The sequence below is a fragment of the Heterocephalus glaber genome, unplaced genomic scaffold (genome assembly GCF_053883595.1).
Source record: "Heterocephalus glaber isolate CG9 unplaced genomic scaffold, H.glaber_assembly_v1.0 deba00001428, whole genome shotgun sequence".
In the NCBI taxonomy this organism is placed as follows: domain Eukaryota; kingdom Metazoa; phylum Chordata; class Mammalia; order Rodentia; family Bathyergidae; genus Heterocephalus; species Heterocephalus glaber.
In genome coordinates, this window is record NW_028258293.1 from 22,009,534 (window position 1) to 22,031,917 (window position 22,384).

The following is a 22,384-nucleotide window of genomic DNA, read 5'->3' on the forward strand; positions in this document are numbered from 1 at the left end:
GGGCGTGAAGGGAGGGCTAAGAATGGGGAAAAAATAAGAACCAAGATGCATCGTGTAAAGATACAATTCCCAATGAGAAATGTAATTGTGTTGTATACCTACAATGTACCAATAAAAGAGTTCAATACAAAAAAAAAAGAAAACTAGAGTAATAGTGAGACTATGGATTGCAGATTGCTGTGCTCTACCATGATCCATGTACCCCATAAGGAGCTAGTTGAAAGGCAAAGCTTTGACACTATTTCTCACCAGGAATCCATCTAAACCTCTTTTTATTCATATTTCTTTATACATTGTAGAAGACACTTATTTTCTTTATGCTTTGGTAAGTAATGTACATGTCTTTAAGTTTTTTCTTTACTCTTCAAATTACATAGAGTTTCACCTCAGGTTCTCCCAAGATACTTAAGGCCTATCTTACAAAGGACAATACAAAATACTTTTGAAAAAAATGTATATTGAATGATTAAAGATAAGAATAGCATTTCACACCTGAAGTTTACTATAAGTTCTTATTCAGAAAGATCACAGTAAACTGAGAACTAATATTTGTTTATGACATGTTGCATTATACTCTAATAATTATTAAAAGGTTAAGAGCTATGCATGAATATTAAACTAGAAACAAAATAACAGATTCACTCCTTATGATGGATAGAATCTTGAAAGATTGCTTTTTGAGTGAACTGAACTGCTCCATATTCACTACAGAAAATAATGATTCTCTATAATGCTTTTGAATTCACATTTCAATCTGTAGTATCTTCAGAGATTCATCCCCCAAGGAGAATTTTAAAAGGGGTAGTTATATAACCACTAAGACTTGTTACAAAAAGATTAATGATTTATTTCAGGAGGTAAGACTTTGGCTTTTGTTAATGGATCTGACATATGGATTTTCATTTACCATTTGAGAAAACTTTAGTCTCTACTTTCTAATAGAAATAAAGCAGGTACAGTTAAGGAACTAGCCAGCAAGGAATTTTGGCTGAGTTGCTCTGTTTCCACCATCACTTTCAGTTGAATAAACAGTCACAGTCCAGGTTTCCAGGATTCCTCATTTATTCACCCATGAGAAAGAAACTCATATGGTCTTTTCACTATCTAAACTTGGCAGTCTGCCAAAATGCCAGCTTTGGAATGTTTTGGGTATTTATTAATATTTAAAGATTTAAATTAAAGACAAAACTGTAAAGATGAAAAATATTTGCAGGAGTTACTTGGTTCATACTTCTGGATGCTAAGATTCAAGGTGAGCTTTAGAAAATGCTTGGTTTATATCCTCAGAATTTTTGGAGATGAAGTTTACACTGGTCATTAGCTCACTGATCCTTCTTAGCCTTTAGCCTACACTTTGTTTAGCTACATATTTTGTTAATAGTACTTCATGTTTCAAGTCCCAATTAGAAATCGTTGTTGTAGTAGGAAGTGATTTGAATTATGCAGATTAATCTATTTTAATGATTTTATGGTGATTATTGATTTTTAAAACTTCTTAGATAATATTTTCACCTTCAAATATATAAAAATTCTATAAACGTAGGGTAGATTACTTAATTTGTAATTACCTTAATTAAAAATTTCTATCTGGTTATACTATCAAAATAATTTTACTTTTAAAAATAGACATATTAAACAGATAATTATTAAGTATATAAAAATGATACAACTCTTCTACACAAAGAATCTATAAGAAGGCTGATGTGAACCTGTAACTCATTCATTGCCAGGTGTATTAGACAGGATGTAACTATTATTTAACTTCATTTTACAGTTACTAAAGGAATGGATAGTCAAAATTCCTCAGATTTATATTCTGCATTTAACACTGGCTGAGTAACTTTATGTGTTGGTCACAGAGTGTCTTTTAGACTTCATTAATTCATCTATGCAATAATGATTGAAGTAACACTGTTTTATGAAAAATATAAAAAACTATATATGCACATATGTGAATATATCCTTCAGCTGTATGGTTATCATTTAGGAAGCATGTAATGAATGATAGCTATTATTGAAGTCTTTATTTCAAATATATATAATATATATGTTCTTTTTTCTGAAATATACTCAGTCATGTTTCTCAACAGTCAGTTTTGTTATTCTCATTTGTTTTGTATTTTAAAACTTTGGATACAAAGCCACTTTAGATGAATTTATAGAAACAATATAATTGATAAAGAAAATAGACATTATGTGAAGGCATTTTTTGTTTTTCTGCAGAAATAAATTTTAATATTAATGATAGTCTCATATTTGCATATAAATAAGTACTGGTAATTGAATATCTTTACTTGTAATGACATTTCATATATATTAATGAAAATGTTACCATCATATTTACAGACTGCTGTAATGTTTGTACCACAGATTTGTTTTGGCAGCAGCTACCTGGTCTCATGAATTCAGAGGTAGATGGGAATAACACTGCAGTAACAGGGTTCATTTTATTGGGTTTAACAGATGATCCAATCCTGCGGGTCATCCTCTTCACCATCATCCTGTGCATCTACCTAGTGACCGTATCTGGTAATCTCAGCACAATTATTCTCATCAGACTCTCTTCTCAGCTTCACAATCCTATGTACTTTTTTCTGAGCAACCTGGCTTTTTCTGACATAGGCTTTTCATTTTGTGTCACACCCAATATGCTTATAAACTTCCTGGTGGAAAAAAATACCATCTCCTACCTTGGATGTGGCATCCAGCTTGGCTCAACTGTGTTCTTCGGGACAGCTGAGTGCTTCCTTCTGGCTGCCATGGCATATGATCGCTTTGTGGCAATCTGTGACCCACTGCTTTACTCAACCAAAATGTCCACACAAGTCTGTGTCCAGTTACTTGTGGTGACTTACATAGGTGGTTTTATTAATGCTTCCTCCTTTACTCTTTCCTTCTTTTCTTTACTCTTTTGTGGACCCAATCAAGTCAATCATTTTTTCTGTGATTTTACTCCTTTAGTTGAGCTCTCTTGCTCTGATGTCAGCTTCCCTGCAATTGTTCCCTCATTTTCTTCTGGCTCCATCATCGTGGTCACAGTGTTTGTCATAGTCATTTCCTACATCTACATCCTCATCACCATCCTGAAGATGCGCTCCACTGAGGGGTGTCACAAAGCCTTCTCCACCTGCACCTCCCACCTCACCGCAGTGACACTATACTTTGGAAGCATTTTCTTCATTTATGTGATGCCCAAGTCCAGCTACTCCACTGACCAGAACAAGGTGATATCTGTGTTCTACACGGTGGTGATCCCCATGCTGAACCCCCTCATCTACAGTCTCAGGAACAAGGAGATTAAGGGAGCTCTGAAGAGAGAGCTTAGTAGGAAGATATTTTCTTAGTGTTATCTATTATTTTGTAAAACTTGACATGGTAATAAGATCCCATAGACATAACAATAAAAGGAAACAGTATATGTGATTGAAATATATCTGTGCAAATATCATTAACTATGTAGAACATTTTGATAAATATGAGGGGTCCATTTTCAGATGATTTAGCTAACCAGTGGCTTATAGTGAGTCATTTTTAATAAAACTAAGTTAAATTTGGGATTAAGGGCACAAATTGAATGAAATAGAACTCACTGAAAGTGCTTTTAAAGTTGTATTTATACTTTTTTTCAGGTTGCTCTCCACCATAAATTGAGGTTATTATCATTGCAATAGTTCAGGGTCTCCAAAGAGTCCTTGTATTAAAGGGTTGGTTCATAACAGATACTATTGGGAGGTGACGAAAACTTTTAAGAATTAGGGCTTAGTGGAAGTATTTTGGTCACTGAGTATGCCTCAAAAGGGCATAATGGGATTTTACAGTTTTCCCCCCTCTTTTTTACTTCCCAGTCCTATGATGAGTGTTTTTTTCTGCAACATGTTCCTGGCCTGATGCTCCATCATTGGCCACAGCAATGGAACCATCTGATTGTGGCCTGAAACCTCCAAAATAAACCTTTTCTCTTCATAGTTAGATTATCTCAGCTACTTAGTATCATATAGAAAGCCAAGGAGCACATATTTCATTCCTTTAAGATGTTCCCTTTTAAAAATCAGTTTATCCAGATTACTGTAGTTATGACTGAGAACATTCTAAGAGAAATGACAAAATGTAACCAGACACTGAAATTGTTGGAAATCAACATCTTACAAAAAGTTTGTCTGTGAGGGCTGAGCTTTGGGGACACATATAATTCTGGTCTGTGTTCCTGACCCACAGCTCCAACCGGTTATGGGGTCTCCAGAGAAGAACAGGATGAGCCATTTCTGATTAGCCTGCGACTTCCTATCAGGTCAAATATAGGAAAATGTTTTTGCTGGAATGAAGCAGGGTTCCTGAGCTCCTAAGGATTGAGTTAAGCAAAAACAAACAATAATTTCAACGATGAGAATTCATCTAGTAGCATGATGGTTAGGATGGAAGGAGAAAACTTCGAGTGACTTATGGTCAGACCCACCTGCTACTTAAGATGCTCTGAAGACCCAGATGTTTCTTTCTTGAAAGTGGCTATGCCCTGGAAAGACATAATCTGCCTTCATATGCTGACAGTTATCATATTTATTTCCCTTTTCTCTCCTCCTTCATGTTTCTGAAACAAACACCTTCTTTTGCTAAAAGAACCAAGTGCAGTAATCTTATCTTTTATTTACTTTCCCTTTCATACCTTGAGAAATTATATTGAGTCTTATAGTCAAGGCACTTTCCTACGCTGTTGGGGAAAACAGGAAAGATGCAATTTATCTTCTAATATAAGAACTGGACAATACAATTTAAAAGAAAGTTATATAGATGATGAGAAAGGGATAAGTACTGCAGAGAGAAAAAATAAAACAAAACAAAAGGAGAGCCAAATGCTAGAGGTTGATGTGCCTGGCAGGAATCATTGGGAACATGATACCCAGTGAAGATCTTGGGGGTGAAGATACCTCATGTTGAATATGGTGCTGCCTGTGTACAATTTTGTGAGTCTAATATTCCACTCATTTTTAACTTTGAGGCTTTTTTTCCCCAACCAAGCAGGATTGCTTATTTTAGGCGATCCCATCTTGAGCACCATTAAAACAAAAAATAAAATGCTACTGTGACTAAGATAGTTGGTTGTGGGTTTGTTATATATGGCTTTTATTAGTTTGTAGTAATGTTCTTCTATTTCTATTTTCATCAGTGTTTTCGTTTTCTCACAAAGCAATGTTCAATTTTGGCAAAGACTGTTTTGCATCTATTGAGATAATTATGTGATTTTATACTTGATTGTATTTATGCAGTAATTTGATTTATTGATATATGTATGTTGTACCTTCCTTGCATCCTTGGGAAAAAGGCAACTTGATATGATAAATAATCTTTTTACTGATTTGTTGAATTCTACTTCCAAGTGTCTTATTGAGGAATTTGCATCTATGTTAATTAAGGATATTGGCCTGTAGTTTTTTCATGGAAGAGCTTAAGGAATATTTGCCTTATTTCTTTTTTGAAGTTCCAGTAAAATTCAGTGGTGATCTATTGGGTACTAGGAGTTTCTTAACTGCTAGACTTTTTATCACCCCATCAATTTTGTTGCCTGCTACTGGTCTGTTGGGGAATTTTATACCTTTTTGGTTTAAATTTGGTAATCATATATGTCTGTGAATTTATCTATTTCCTCCAGATTCTCCAATTTATTGGAATATAAGTTTTCAAAGTAGTTTTTGTGTATTTCTGTGGTGTCCTTAATCCAAGAGACTATGGATCTCAGAATACAGTACTGGCTTGAGTATTGTATGTAGAGATCTCAGTACATTATACGTATGATGTTTCCAATCAGGCCACTGCTCTTTGACCCTAAAATATATTGAGTTACACATTTTAAGTAGAGCCCTACTGGGTTTGCCATACATAGTCCTAAGGACAGCATCTCTAAAGATTCTTGTGAGTCAGATAGTTTTGTGGTACTTTTACCACATGTATGACCTCTGTTACTTCAACATTCTGTATTATTATTGAAATTATGTCTCATTTTAGATTTGTTCTTTCCTACGCACATCTTTGGGCTACAGATATTAGCTATTTCCATGCTTCTTAAAAATGGTTATACTCTATCACCAGTTAATTTCTCCATACCATGAAACAGAAGATTCTCTGATCTGTCATAAGAATGCATGCAATGGCTACATATCTGGAATGCACATGCTGTAGGGATACTGATTTCATTTCTTTCTTAAAAAAACCCCAGCTATGAACACTGTAGAATTCTTTCTGTAAAAGCTTTGGGGAATTGACACTTGTGCTGGGTATTTTTAAGGTTTTCAGCAGCAAAGTTTGGCAAGATCCATCTCCAAGCCACTGGGGACCATGATAAAATCCATTGTGTTGTAAAATATTTCCCAACCTTTTCAATTTTTTAAGTCATCTCCAGACAAATACACGAAGGCACTCTCTGGATTTTCCTTTTTATTCTTCTTATTTCACTTTTCTTTTCTCTCTCTTCTTTCTTTTTACTTCTGCACTATGTTGCTAAAGTTTTTTTTTTAAACTTGATTCTTGAGCCCTCCCAGGGCTACTCTTATTTGTGGATAATAATTGACTCCTTGTGTTTTGTAGAGGACAAAGTCTAGTATTTCCTTATCAGCCATCTGGCCCCTAATTCTAGAACTCATTTTAATATTTAAAAACATTGTTTTTATTATCATAGCATTGTGAAAATCTATCACAATAGAGTAGAATTTGTTCTTATCTATACGAAAAACAAAGTAATTGAAACTTAGTTTGTTCAGATACATTTGGAATGTGGATGGTGAATTTTATGGTTCTGAAAATTTTTGAATTCCCATAGGGGAAGAAAGGGACTCTGTTACACTAGGTCATTGCCCAGGGAATCAGTGAGAAGGGCAGAAAAGAAAATGAACACATAGAATATTGTTGTGTATGATTTCCTATGAAACAACTCTTCTTTAAAAGGACTTGCTGAAGAATAAATCTATTGTGACTGAAATTATGTCTACTGCTGTTAGAGAATGTTGAAGTTTTTCCTTCCCCATAGGCAACTGCTATTATGAAAATAATGTGTTACAAAGCATGTTTGATGCATTTATTATATGGCATTGAAAAATTTAAAACCATATCCTGTTTATAATACTAAAATGACAAAGCAAGGGTACATCAGTTATTAGGGAATACTTTAATTGCTTTGTATAAAAGTTATGATTTTTACTAGACATATTCTACTTTACCCACTTTAAATTATCCACACTGTCAATTATATTTCAAATGTTAAGAGATCTCTTATTTACTATCTAAGAAATAAAACTACGGCTATTCTCTAATGCTTTCTTTAGTACTATATGGATATTTTTGTTTCTTAGGGTTTTTTTTTGTATATCCTTTCATTGGTACATTTTAGGTGTACAATATAATGACATTCATCATTGGAGATATGCACTTTTACATACTCTCTTGGTTCTTATTTTTCTCCCCTTCCCCTGCCCTCCCTTCAATCCCTCCATCCCCCCCATTTATGAAGACTTTGTTTCCATTTTTCCATTTTCTCAAATTAATTCCATTCCCTTCTTTCCTTTGCCCTACCCCTCCCAATTCCCCCTCCCCTCTGCCCCTTTTCTTCCTATTTCACATTATTCATTATACCTTTTAGTCCTTATTTATACTTTCAGTTTCTCACACTAGAGAAACTATTCAGTATTTACACATGTGTGTCTTATTTATTTCACTTAAGAGTATTGCCTCAATGTGCATCCATTTAGCTATAAATGTCTCTAATTTCTCATTTTTTATGGCTGAGTAGTACTCCATTTTGTTAAAAAAACCACATTTTCTTAATCCAGTCTCCAGTAGATGGGCATTTGGGCTGTTTCCAAGTTTTAGCTATCACAAACTGCTGCTATGAACATGGGTGTACATATATCACTGTGGTATGATTCTTTTAATTCTTTGGGGAAGATATGCAGCAGGGGAATAGATGGGTCAAATGGGACTTCCAGTCCTAGTTATTTGAGGTATCTCCATACTGATTTCCACAGTGCTTGCACCAGTCTACACTCAAACCAGCAGTGGAGCAGGGTTCCTCTTTCCCCACAACCCTGCTAGCATTTGTTATTGGTTGATTTCATGATAGCAGCCATTCTTTCTGGAGTGAAGTGGAATCTCAGAGTTGTTATCATTTGCATCTCTCGAATGACCAGTGATGTTGAACATTTTTTCATGTATTTATTTCCTATTTCTACTTCTTTGTCTGAGAAATGTCTGTTCATTTCAGATGCCCATTTTTCGATTGGGTCTTTAAATTTGGGAGGTCTGATTTTTAAAAGTTCTTTATAGATTTGAGATAGTAGACCTTTGTATGAGGGACCGCTGGTGAAAAGTTTTTCCCACATTGTGGGTTGTCTATTCACACTGCTAGTGGTTTCTCTTGCTGTGCAGAAGCTTTTTAGTAAAAAGAGATCCCACTTGTTGATTGTTTGTGCTAGTTCACAGGCAACTGAGGTTTTGTTCATAAAGTCTTTTCCTGCACCAGTGTCTTCAAGAGTTCTACCTAACCTTTGCTCCAGCTGGTTCAGCATTTCTGTTTTTATATTTAGATCTTTAATCCATTTTGATTTTAGTATAGTGCATGGTGAGAGACACAGGTCTAGTTTTAGTCTTTGGCAAGTTGAAACCCAATTTCAACAGCATCATTTATCAAAGAGGCTATCTTTCCTCTAGCAAGGGTGTTTGGCTCCCTTGTCAAAGACAAGGTGGCTGAGTGTGTCTGGAGTTGTTTCTGCATCTTCTAATCTGTTCCACTGGTCTTTAGGTCTGTTTCTTTGCCAGTACCATGCTGTTTTTACCACAGTAGCTTTGTAGTAGAGTTGCAGGTTGGGGATTGTGATACCCCCTGCCATGTCTCTGTTACCTAGAATTGCTTTTGCTATTCTGGGTCTCTCCTTGTTCCAAATGAATTTTTGGACTGTTTTCTCAAGGTCTATGAAGTATGCTGCTGGGATTTCAATTGGGATTGCATTGAATCTATATAGCAATTTTGAAAGTATAGCCATTTTCACTATGTTGCTCTTTCCTGCCCAGGAGCTAGGGATGTCTTTCCATTTTCTGATATCCCCTTCAATATATTTTGTCAAAGTGCTACAGTTTTCAGAGAAGAGGTCTTTGATTTCTTTCATTAGGTTGATTCCTAGGTATTTGAGATTTTTGGATGCTACTGTGAAAGGAATTATTTGCCCTATTTCTCTTTCAGTGAGTCTGTTATTCATGTAGAGGAAAGCTATTGGTTTTTGTGTGTTGACCTTGTATCCAGCTACTTGACTGAATTTGGTTATTAAATCTAGAAGACTCTTGGTGGTGTTCTTGGGGTCTTCTATATAGAGTATCATGTCATCTGCAAATAATGACAATTCGACTTTTTCATTTCCTATCTTTATTCCTTTTATTTCTTTCTCTTGTCCAATCACAATGGCTAATGTTTCCAAAACTATGTTGAACAAGAGTGGTGATTATCCAGAATCACAGAAAGAAATGTATGGAGACACAGAATTTGGGTAAAAAAACAAAGCCTTTAATTGCTAGTGAGGGGGACTGCCAGAAACTCATCTGATCAATGTCTGCCCCATCCTTTGCTTTAACATTTCCTTTTATATCTTCTTTTAGCCATTACCTCATTTCTGGTGGTCTTAGTCAGTAAAATTTCTGTTTCTCTTTTACAAGTAGTTTCTGTTGATGGTTATAGTCACAGACATATAACAAACAGATGGCACCTAAAACACATACATTGTAAACTACCCAAACATTTCTACTTTGCTTTTCTCCAGTTTAAATGTTATCTACAGTTGGGTTACAGGTCAAAGGTTCAGTTAGCCATCACTTTAAACAATAAGAGTTATGGGAAAGGTAGATCTTAAAGGGACATATTACTTATTCTACTTCAGCTACCTTAATAATTAACCTATAGTTTAAATTTTCTCTATCATTCCTCCCTTTGTCTGCTTTGGGATGATTCTTCTATCCATGATATGTCCTATATAATCTATATACATTTCTCATTAGCATCATTTGATAATGTTGAGCAGCACCAATACGCTTACGGATAAATTTTGAAATAAATTGGACAATGCAGGGGCCAAACATCAGCACTAATATAATAAGGAGGAGAGGTCCCCGAAAGGGGTCCTACCCATGATTTCCATCCTTTCCAAGTGAAATCAGTTCCATAAGATGACTTCCCTGTACCAAATTCATTATCAAGAGTCTTAATTCAATCTCTTAATTTATCCAGTGATTCTTGCACTATACCAGACTTGTTAGCATAATAACAACATTCTTCACCAAGGAATAAATAGGTTCCCCCTTTTTGAGCTGTGAGCAAATCAAGAGCTCATCTGTTCTGCAGCACCACATGCAATAGAGTAGCTGAGTTTCTAGGGCTTGGAGTGCATCTCGAATTTCCTCGAGGTCTTTTCTAATCTCTTGTCCTAATGAAATATACTGCTTTTGCCCTAGGCCAATGGCTGTCCCACCTAAAACGAGACTGCCAGGGATTGCAAGTCTGGTTAGGATAGGTAGCACCATCTGATCTCTCTTTGTTAGAATTGTTCACACCAGGGAAATGATTTGTAAAGGCACCCTTTTATGGCTGCTGTAGTGTAAACAGACAAATTTGGGATTAGAATTCCCAAAGTACACTTTGTGGTGATTTTCCCAGAGATCACCTTGTACATTCCATCTCCACAGATGAAAAGCTCCCATTAGGTGCTTCACAGTTGTTTTCCTCATTCAAGAAGACTAAGTTGGTGCAGGTTTCATTATTTTCCTCATTACTCCTATTCTGTCCTAAGAAACAAGTCCCATTTCTGACTGTCCTAGTTGGGTATCTTAAAAGAGTGCATGGCTGCTCTGGTGATGTCAAGGGTTAGGTTGGTATATATTCCTATTGCTTCATAATTCATCAAATTTAAGGGAGCACATAATCAGCAATCTGATGCCAGCTCCTTGTTTGCTTGCATCAGCAATTAGATTTATCATATCTATTCCAGTATAGTTCTGAGAGTGTCCTTTCAGCATAGCTTGGATTTCTTAAATGGCAGGGGTCTTTCCTCTCTCAGGGGGAGCCATACCTTTTTGATTTTTAATGTCTATGGCTTTGTCTTTTGAGGTCCATGTTTGGCAGTGGGCTGATACCCTATACAAACCTGAAATATTTTTCCTTGTGACCACATGGGATTCCATGGATCTGGCACATTCATGGATATAGGATTACATTGACCTTATTTACATTTATCACAATTGCTGGTGACACTTCCAACAATCGAGTTGTTGAGCCAAACCCTTGTTCTTCCTTTACAGTATGGCTTTTCAACCTAGTATCTCCCACAATCAGATGCTACCCCAGGCCCTGCATAATGTTCTCTTGGGCAAGCATCAAAGAATACAGTGAATGGATAGCCCTCTGGTTCCCATTTTACCATTTTGAAAGTTACAAAATGTTCATCACTAGGCTTAAACACCTGCAGTTCAAAAACAAAGAAACTCAGAGCAGTACTGATCTGGCATAGCAAAAGAGTCCATGCTGCCTTTCCTGGTGCTCCCATTCTTCAGCCATGTGTTGACTCACCATGCTCCAGAGTGGTGAGAACAGGGCTTTGAGTGTACTGTCTCTTGGCTTTCAGCGTCAGCTTCATTGTTACCTTGTGCAATGAAGTCTTTGCCTTTCTGATGTCTTGAACAATGTATTACTGTAACTTTGCTAGGTTCCCACACCATCTCTAGTAATTGTACAATTTTCTGTCTTTTCTTGATTTGCTTCCCTTCTGCTGTGAGAAGACCTTGCTCTCAATGAATCATGCAATGGAGCAAATGCATAGTAAGAGTCTAAATATATTATTTACCTTTCTACCCTTTGCCCATTGGAGTGCCTGTATGAGTGCCCAGAACCTAACCCACTGTGCCAACCAGCCAAAAGAAAGGGGCCCTGGCTAGGATCACCCCATCCTTTGTGGTTTCTGCATATCCAGCATGATGAACCCCATCTTCCATCAAGCTGCTCCCGTCCATGAACAGAATGAGGTCAGCATCGGACAAGGGTGCCATTTGCAAGTCAAGGTGGCTGGTAAAGAGCTCATGGGTGACACTCAAGTAATCATGATTGGGAGGGCCTGTCTCTGTGTGCAAGAAGGTAGCAGGATTTAAAGTTTTTACAGGAATAAACCGTAAGCAGGGATTCTCACACAGAAGGGCTTGATACTGAGTAACCCAATTATTTGAGAGCCAACGATGCTCCCTTGTGTTCAGCAGTTCTAGGACCATGTGTGGAACCTGCTCAGTCAGTTCCTGACCTAAAGTCAGCCTGTCTGCTTCTTGGATCAACAGAACTGAAGCTGCTAAGGCCCAAAGACAAGGAGGCCATCCTTTTGCTACTGGATTTAAATTCTTAGACAAATATGCCACCAGTTGATTCCATGGGGCTACTTCTTGGGTAAACACTCCAAGGGCCACATGATTTTTCTGTCACATATAGAGTAAAAGACCACTTTACATCTGGTATGCCTAGGGCTGGGGCATCTGCCAAAGTCAATTTTAATTTTTGAAAAGCTTCTCTTTGTTCTACAGTCCAATGCAGATGATTCTCCTCCTGTCCCTTTAGGACTTCATAAAGGAGTTTAAAGATTTCTGCAAAACCCAGAATCCAAATTCTACATAAGCCTGCCACCCCAAGAAACTCTCTCAGCTGCTTCTTTATTTGGGGTTCAGGGATGGCACTAATAACCTTTCATTTCCTAGGCAACGCATGTCCTGTGTTATTTGAAATTCTAAATATTTAACATGCTGTACACAAATCTGGGCTTTCTTCCATGATACCTTATGTCCAGTTTTCTTGTAAGTGCACCAACTTTTTTTGGTGCCTTTCCAGCATTGCTCTTGGGTTCGGCTACATAATAGCAAGTCATCTACATATTGCAATAGGATGCAGCTATATTGTTCTGCGGGGAAGGCAACCAAGTCCTTGGCTAGGGCTTCCCCAAAAAGCATAGGTGAGTTTTTAAATCCCTGTGGCAATCTAGTTCAAATCAACTGAGTCTTTTTCTATCACTTGGGTCCTTCCACTCAAATACAAAGATAGGTTGACTGAGGGGAGTGATGCGAAGGCAAAAGAAGGCATCTTTTAAATCCAAACAAGTAAACCATGCTGCTTCTGGGGGTATCAGACTCAACAAAGCATATGGGTTAGGGACCACTGGGTGCAGTGTTACTGTTCTGTCATTTACAGCCCGTAGATCTTGCACTGGCCTATAGTCCCCATTGGGTTTCCGAACAGGCAGCAAAGGGGTGTTCCAAGGTGACGTACATTCTCTAATAAGTCCAAATTCCTTTAATCTCATGATATGAGGTTTAATTCCAATTCAGGCTTGCCTGGACATTGGGTATTGTTTTATAGCAATGGGGGCCAAATTGTCTTTGAGTTTTATAACTATGGATGGATGATTCTTAGCTAAGCCTGGGGGCGATTCCTCTGCCCATACTCCAGGGAATATAATTTTTAACTCTTGCAGAGCCTGGCAAACATCATTCACATTGTAACACTGTCATTCATCCTTTCTTTTAGTTGTTACCATCATGATGAGATCTCTTCCTGGGTCTAAATGCAGAGATGCATTTCCTCATTGGGTGAAAATTATTGTAACTCCCAATTTAGATAACAAATCTCTTCCTAGTAAGGGGATAGGCCATTCTGGCATATACAAGAATTCATGTTTCACTTTATGTCCTCCAATTTCACGTGTCCTTTCATAGCAAAACTGGCACTTTTCTGAAATTCCAGTGGCACCAATCACTTGGATGTGCTCTCCACTCAGAGGGGCAACTGGAGCTGTTACTGCTGAATGTTCTGCACCACTATCCACCATAAAGGACATATTTTGGCCCCCTATCTATATATCAACTATGGGCTTGTGGGGGCCTAGCTGCATTGAGCCCAGTCTGTGTGAGTCACTGTCTTCTATCACAGGCAATAATGTGCCAGTATCCTTCCTTTCCTTCAAGTCTTGTTTTTTCTTTTCCTTGAGCCTTGGGCACTTATTCTTATAATGTCCTTTCTCTGCAATATGCACAGTGGTCAGACTCTAAGTCCTCACACCAAAAACCTTTCTTATGTCTTCTTTCTACTTTTGTTCCTTGTCTTTCTTTTTCCTTCTCTTCCTTGGCTCCCATAGCTACTGCTATATAAGGAGCTCTCCTCTGATCCCACTCATCTTCCTTCCTGGATCTCTCTTTTTCTTTCACTGTCTATCTATTCACATACACTTTCCTAGCTAATTGCAACAATTGCATTATATTCATGCCTTCCCAAGTCTCCTGCCTTTTGATTTTCCTTCTAATGTCTGGTGCTGACTGGGTTACAAAAGTTGTATTAATTAGCTGATGGTTTTCTGGAACTGCCAGGTCAAATGGTGTGTATATTCTATAGATCTCACAAAGCTGCTCATAAAATTTCTCAGGGCTCTCATTCAGCTCCTGCTGGGTCTCTGACACTTTAATCATATTTGTAGGCCTTTTACTTGCAGCCCGCATTCCTGCTAAAAGGACTGTCTGATAATTTCTCAAGTTTTCCTCTCCTGCTTGGGTATTGGGATCCCAATCAGGCTGCACATTTACTGGGAATTGCTCTTCATGCCAAGCATCTAGATTCTGCATATCACCTGGCATTCTAGTGGCATTAATATTTTTAGTTTCCCCTAAAAGTCTTGCATTTCTTTAGGGGTTAACAAAGTTCTACAAAGTTCTTTACAGTCCTCCCAACTAGGACAATGGGTAACAAAGATGGAATCAAATAATTGAAGCATTTTGGAGGGGTCTTGGCAGAGAATAAATGACTTTTTTCTCTGGACCTGGCCTCCTTTTGTCCTTTTTAAAGTCAAATCTCAAATACCGCATCTTGGTCTGACATATTTGTGCCTTTTCCCAACAGTTTTTTTCTAACTCACTATAAAGGAGGAGGTCATATTGTAACCTGTTGGCTCTTAAACCCTTTGAAGATGACCAATGTACATATATTAGTGACATACTTAGAATTTAACCCTTTGCTGACAACCAATGTAAACATATTTAAACTTTTCACAACAATCTTGAAACCAACAAACATACTTATTTTCTTGATAAATATTATTTGCACACCTTTTGACATAGCTAAACCTTCTGGTTTTGTATATTTTTTCTAACAGGCAAACATACAAAATTTCTTATATCAAAATTGCATCTCTTTTACTTATAGCTTTTTAATATTTTTTATCTCACTATAGACCTTTTGTCACAAACTTGTCTTTAGCTGTTAAAATTTTAAAGTGTCCCTTTTCTGTTCTCATATTGTTACACTTTAAATTTGGTTGGCTGACAATAGAACCATAGTGACCTTGAGGTTTTTTTTTTATCAACAAAGTTTAGAAAAGAGCAAGTTAACCCTATAATTATAATTGAAGAATTTTCAATGTACAAGAAATATTTTAAGTACACCAATTAAACATCAATTCAAACTGAAACCGATACATTTATCAATTAGCTAAAATTTGTAACTTGATTTCTCTTATAAAATTTCTTACTTTCTCTGGCTTTGTTTTATGCCCTTCAGAGCTTTCTTAGCTGTTTTTAATCCATTACTTATTTTCTCTTTTCAATTCTTTTTTCCAACTTGAGTTCAAGCCCTATTCGATCCTCTCTGAGTCTGACTACAGCATACACCCTCTGGTGCACTAAAGTCAAGCAGTTCTCATGCTTTTGTTCCCACCTCCTCTGTACCTGTGAACTTAGCAACTCCAAAGGAGAGGGAAGGTCAAAATTCTCTCCTTCTGGATCTGAAAGGACCAGTTTCTTTCCAGCATCGTCCTCTTTCTGATGGAGGATGAGGATATTTTTTTTCCTCGAGGGCTCACATATGAAGCCAAGAAGGCATTCTGTGGCACAATTTGAGCCATAAATCAATACAGAGAAAATTGATCTGGATGTTCCCATCCAGGGGTGGTGACTGTTAGCTGGACAGACCAGACAAGACCCTCAACTAGGGATCTCTCAGCTGGCCAAGCTGGGCAAAGCATGGGCCATTCTAACTCATAAAAGGTTCTAAGTTTTTGGGGTTTCATCTTAATACAATACTTTCCAGTAAAATCTTTAAAAAAAAATTCTTAAACATGCATTTCAAAACAGTAGAATGAGGTATTTCTGTTCCCACGATCAGCCGATCAGAGTGTTGGTGTGTGTATGGGTACCCTTGTACAGAGACTCAAGACAAACAAATGTGGGGGATCACTCTCTCCTCTGCCTGATTGTGGGCCTCTTGGCCATTGTAAGGCCCCTTCAGGCTTAGGTGGGCTGTCCCTTAAGCTCACCATTTTGTCTTTGTTAAACATGACCACAGAAGTTCTGTGACAGACTGCATACAAATTCTGGGACTCAGGGAGAACTCCTTAAGCAGTGCAAGTGTCTTCTCCTTTTGTCTTGTTCAGCAGCTCATTCCACTCACTCTCCAATCCAGGACCCTTTCACTCACATTTATTCAGAAGTTATCACATTCCCTCCCAGGGGCTCCCCTAACCATAACCAAAATGAGTGGAAGAAGCTACCTCCCCAAATGGCAAAGCACAAGGGGTAATCGGGCCCCTGCACTATTTTTGCCCAAAGTTCACAATGTGAACCAACACAAATGGGAGGAACTATCTTTTTAAATGGCAAAGCACAAGGGGTGATGAGGCCCCTGTGCTGTATTTGCCCAAAGTTACAGAACAGCAAATAAAATAAAAATGAAACCAAAAGTTAATGACAAGGGGTGTTTTCCTGGGACTTCTCACCGAGCCAAGGAAAGAGATAGATGAGACACCAACAGCAGCAGCCCTCCTTCTGTCGTCTTCCATTCTCAGGTTCGGGTGATCTGCCACTGGCGAGCAGGTCTCTGTGTCCTGCTGGAGAGCCTAGAAAATTAGTCCCAGGGGCATGCCTTTCCTTTCTAGGAGACAGAGAGCCGCTCCCTCCAGTGGAGTTCGGGCCTATGCCCAAAAGGGCCACTTCTTTCCCGATTCCCGGTCAGGGAACCAAATGTTCCAGAATCGCAGAAAGAAATGTATGGAGGCACAGAATTTGGGTAAAAAACAAAGCCTTTAATCGCTAGCGAGGGGGACTGCCAGAAACTCATCCGATCAATGTCTGCCCCGTCCTTTGCTTTAACATTTCCTTTTACATCTTCTTTTAGCCATTACCTCATTTCTGGTGGTCTTAGTAAAATTTCTGTTTCTCTTTTACAACTAGTTCCTGTTAACGGTTATAGTCACAGACATAAAACAAACAGATGGCGCCTAAAACACACACATTGTAAACTACCCAAACATTTCTACTTTGCTTTTCTCCAGTTTAAGTGTTATCTACAGTTAGGTTACAGGGCAAAGGTTCAGTTAGCCATCACTTTAAACAATAAGAGTTATGGGAAAGGTAAATCTTAAAGGAATGCATTACTTATTCTACTTCAGCTACCTTAATAACTAACCTATAGTTTAAATTTGCTCTATCAGTGGTAGTGGACATCCTTGTCTTGTTCCTGATTTTAGTGTGAAGGATTTCAGTTTTTGACCATTTAGTATGATATTGGCTGTTGGTTTTTCATAGATGGCTTCTATCAGTTTGAGGTAGAGACCATCTATTCCAATTTTTTCTAGGGTTTTTATCATAAATGCATGTTGGATTTTGTCAAATGCTTTTTCTGCATCTATGGAGATAATCATATGGTTTTTGTCCTTGGCTCTATTGATATAGTGTATTACATTAATTGATTTGCGTATGTTGAACCATCCCTGAATCCCTGGGATGAATCCCACTTGATCAGGGTGTATGATCTTCTTGATGATCTTCTGCATTCTATTTGCCAGGATCTTATTAAGGATTTTTGCCTCTATGTTCATTAGTGAGATTGGCCTATAGTTCTCCTTTTCGGTTGGGTCTTTCTCTGCTTTGGGGATCAAGGTGATGCTTGCTTCCAGGAATGAATTTGGGAGTATTACTTCCCTTTCAATTTCATTGAAGAGTTTAAACATTAGTGGCAGTAGTTCCTCTCTAAATGTCTTGTAGAATTCAGCAGTGAAGCCATCGGGACTTGGGGCTTTGCTTAGTTGATAAGTTTTTTATTATGTTTTCAATTTCATTGGTTGATATTGGGTTGTTCAGAATTTTTAGGTCTTCTTCATTCAACTTTGGTAATTCATATGTATCTAGGAATCTGTCCATTTCTTTTGTGTTTTCCATCTTATTGGCATATATGTTCTCAAAGTAAGTATTGATGATCCTCTGGATTTCTGCTGTGTCTGTTGTAATTTCACCCTTTTCATTCCTAATTGCATGGATTTGGGCCTTTTCTTTCCTTTTTCTGATAAGGTTGCCTAAGGGTTTGTCAATTTTGTTGATTCTTTCAAAGAACCAACTCTTGGCTTCATTGATTTTTTTGTATCATTCTCTTAGTCTCCATTGCATTGATTTCTCCTCTGATCTTTATAATTTCCTCCCTTGTATGTGCTTTGGGTTTGTCCTACTCTTCTTTTTCTAGAAGCTTGAGTTTCAGCATCAGGTTGTTTCATTGGGCTCATTCTGTTTTCCTAATTTGTGTATTCACTGCTATGAATTTCCCTGGTAAGACTGCTTTCATTGTGTCCCATAGATTCTGATATGTTGTATCGTCATTGTCATTTAATTGAAGGAACTGTCTGATTTCTTCTTTAATTTCCTCTATGACCGATTTGTTATTCAGAAGTATGTTGTTCAGTTTCCACGTGTTTATGAAATGTTTTGAGTTTCTTTTGCTATGGATCTCCAATTTCATCACACTATGATCTGATAATATACAAGGGATAACTTCAATTCCTTTGCACTTACTTAAACATGTTCTATGCATGAGTATGTGATCTACTTTTGAGAATGACCCATGTGCAGCTGAGAAGAATGTATATTCTGATTTTGTGGGGTGGAAGACTCTGTAAACACATGTTAAGTTCATTTGTTCAAGTTTGATTGAGTTCTAGTATTCCATAACTTAATTTTTGTCTAGTTGATCTGTCTATTTGTGACAGTGGGGTATTGAGGTCCCCCACTACAATTGTATCAGTGCATATATGACTCTTCATGTCCATTAGTATTTGTTTTATATAGTTGGGTTCACTAGTGTTTGGTGCATAGATATTTATGATTGTCATCTCTTCCTGTTGGATTGTTCCCTTTACAAGGATGTGGTGTCCTTCTTTGTCTCTCTTCATCAGTGTTGGTTTGAAATCTACTTGATCTACAAAGAGGATAGCTACTCCTGCTTTTTTGGGGTTCCCATCACATGGAGTATTGTTTTCCACCCTTTAACTTTCAGTCTGTGAGTTTCATTTTGAATTAAGTGTGTTTCTCGTATGCAGCATATTGTTGGACTTTGCTTCTTGATCCATTCTGCCAGTCTATTTCTTTTGATTGCTGAATTGAGACCATTAACATTGATAGTTATAACTGATATGTATTGATACACTTATCATTGTCATGACTTTTTCTTTTTGTTGGATTCTCCCCCTTTAAATTTAATTTCTTATCACACCAAATGGGTTCATTCTGCTGTGCTTCCTGGGGTTGTAATCCTCAATGTCTGCTCCTAGGATATTGTCTAAAATTTTTTGGAGTGCTGGTTTGGTATTCTTGAAGTTCCTAAGGTGTTCTTTGTCATGAAAGTATCTTATTTCTCCATCCATTTTGGAAGATAATTTTGCAGGGTACATCGATCTGGATTGGAAGCTGTTTTCCTTTTGGACTTGGAATACATCACTCCAAGCTCTTCTTGCCTTGAGAGTTTATGTTGAGAAGTCTGCTGTGATTCTGATGGGCTTTCCTTTATGTGTGATTTGTTTCTTTTCTCTAACTCCTTGTAGAACTTTGTTCTTCTGTGGGGTTTCTGGAATCCTAACAATTATGTGCCTATATTTAGATGTTTTTTGATCAAGGCTATTTGGAGTCTTATATGCCTCACTTATCTGTATGTCAAGCTCTTTTCCCATGCTTGGGAAGTTTTCTGTCATCACTTCTGTGAACTGTTTTTTTATGTCATCTGCACTCTGTCCTGTTTCCTCATTGACTCCAATCAGTCTTATGTTATTCTTCTTTGCATCATCAACCAGCTGCTGGATTGATTTCTCATGGTCTCTTACAATTTTAAAGCAATTTTTCTTTTCCTGGTCACTAATTGCAATCTTATCTTCTATATCTGAAATTCTGTCCTCACATTGGCTCATTCTGCTGTGTAGACTTTCAGTGGAGTTTTTGATCTCCTGGAAATCTGTTTGCATCTGTTTTATGGATTCCATTTGTTTCCTATGTTGGGATTCCATCATGTTCCTCAGCTCCTCTCTAGATTTATTAATCATGTCTCTCACTATGAGCACAATCTGTACTGTTATGTAAGAAATTATTTCTGATTTCATCTTTTCCAGATCCTCTTTTTTTGCCAGTTCAGTGGGTCCAGGTGGTTGAGTATCAGAGTGTTCCATCTCATTTCCCTTTGGGGTTGTTGTAGGTGGTCTGGAAGTCTGGTTTTGAGACTTATTTATGTGTCTTCTCATTTTGACCCAAGGGGGGTGTTGTTGGTGCCCACGTGGCTCACCTTCTCTGAGCTGTGAGCTGTGAGACAGTGGCTCAGTAGCCCCTTCCTTTGTGCCAGTAGTGGTGGGACAGATGGTGGCCCGGAAAATTCTACCTCTGGGCCATGAGCGATGGGATGGACAGTGACCTGGAAACCCCTTCCTCTGGGTTGGGAGTGGTGGGATGGCATCTCAGAAGCCCCTTCCTCTGAGCTGGGAGTGGTGGGATGGCGACTCAGAAGCCCCTACCTCTGGGCGGGGAGCAGTAGGACAGTATACTCTTTTTTTAAAAAAATTTCTTTTATTGGTACATTTTAGGTATAGAATACATTTACATTTATCATTGGGTGCTTGGACCTGTACATGATGTATCTTGGTTCTTATTTTTTTCCCCATTACCTGTGCACCCTTCACCCCCTGCACCCTTCCCTATTTACATAGATTTCTTTTCCATTTTTTTTCTTTTCTCATAAGTTTTTTCTTTCCCTTCTTTCCTTTTCCCTTCCCCTCCCACCACCCCTATACCTTTGGACCTTTTCCTATTTCAAATTACTAATTCATTTTCATCATTTTAATCCTTATTTACACTTTCAGTTTCTCACACTAGAGAAACTATTTGGTATTTACACATGTGTGTCCTATTTATTTCACTTAAGAATATGGCCTCAGTATGCATCCATTTAGTTATAAATGTCTCTAGTGTCTTGTTCTTTATGGCTGAGTAGTACTCCATTTTATAAAAAAACCACATCTTCTTTTTTTTTTGGTACCGGGAATCAAACTTGAGTCCTTGCGTTTGCACAGCAGGTGGTGAAACCACTGAGCTAAATCCCCGGCCCAACTGCATCTTCTTCATCCAGCTTCCAGTTGATGGGCACTTGGGCCATTTCCAAGCTTTAGCTATTACAAACTATGATGCTGTAAACATGATAGTTCAATTTCCTCTTGATAGTCTGGATCAATTACCCCTGCCAACATGGCAACTTTCTTTTTAGTTTGTTTACTCAGAGGCATGAGGAGTCCAAAATGACCAGGGGGTAGTGGTAGCTTCCAGTTCAATGGAATCATTGTTATTTCTCCTGGTACAAGCCTTCCCCCTCCAGAACTAAGACTTCTAGGACAGTGAAGCATAATGTTATGGGAATGGGAAGCAAAAATTTTGTTAGTAGGTCACTAGGGTTAATGGTGAATGGTACTATTTCTAATCTCACTCCTGGATTCCTGGACCTGTGAATCTGTGCTTTTTAAAAGACATTATTTTATATTACATGATTTAAGTATTTGGAAATTCCACTACAATGCTGAATAAAAATGGTGAGGCTGTGGGGTAGGGAATTGTAGCTAAGTAGTTGTTCACTTGCTTAGCATGCATCAGGCCCTGTATATGACATATGATTTCTAGCACTGAAACACACACACACACACACACACACACACACACACACACCAAAAAGCAGTCAAAGGAAAGGAAGTAGCAAGGGCTAAGTTTCTTATTTTTTTTAGAATACCTATGGAAGTTATTCAGTATTTTTTCTTTTTTTGGTACTGGGGATTGAACTCAGGACCTTGCGCTTGCAAGGCAGGTGGTGGCTCCACTTAGCTAAATCTCCAGACCTAGTTATTCAGTATTTTACCATTAAGAAAAATGTTCGTTTTCTTTATCAAGTTTTTATTTTCTCTCTTCCTATTTTTATTCTTTTTGGATTATTTGAATTTTAAAAATATCTATTTTAATTTTTTCATTGCTGTTGATGAGGCAGACATCTTTGCATTACTTT

At 37.7% G+C, this 22,384-nt stretch overlaps 2 protein-coding genes across 3 annotated transcripts in view; both read left to right on the top strand.

Annotated features, from left to right (window-relative positions):
• The window catches only part of LOC101719498 (olfactory receptor 5P1), a 104,043-nt gene that overhangs the window by 64,966 nt on the left and 16,693 nt on the right, over positions 1-22,384 (top strand). The window lies entirely within an intron of this gene.
• LOC101718807 (olfactory receptor 5P76-like) lies at positions 2,277-3,349 on the top strand. The gene has a single exon (XM_087211410.1). It carries the CDS (start codon positions 2,400-2,402, stop codon positions 3,342-3,344), a length of 945 nt encoding a protein of 314 aa, XP_087067536.1. The 5' UTR covers positions 2,277-2,399; the 3' UTR covers positions 3,345-3,349.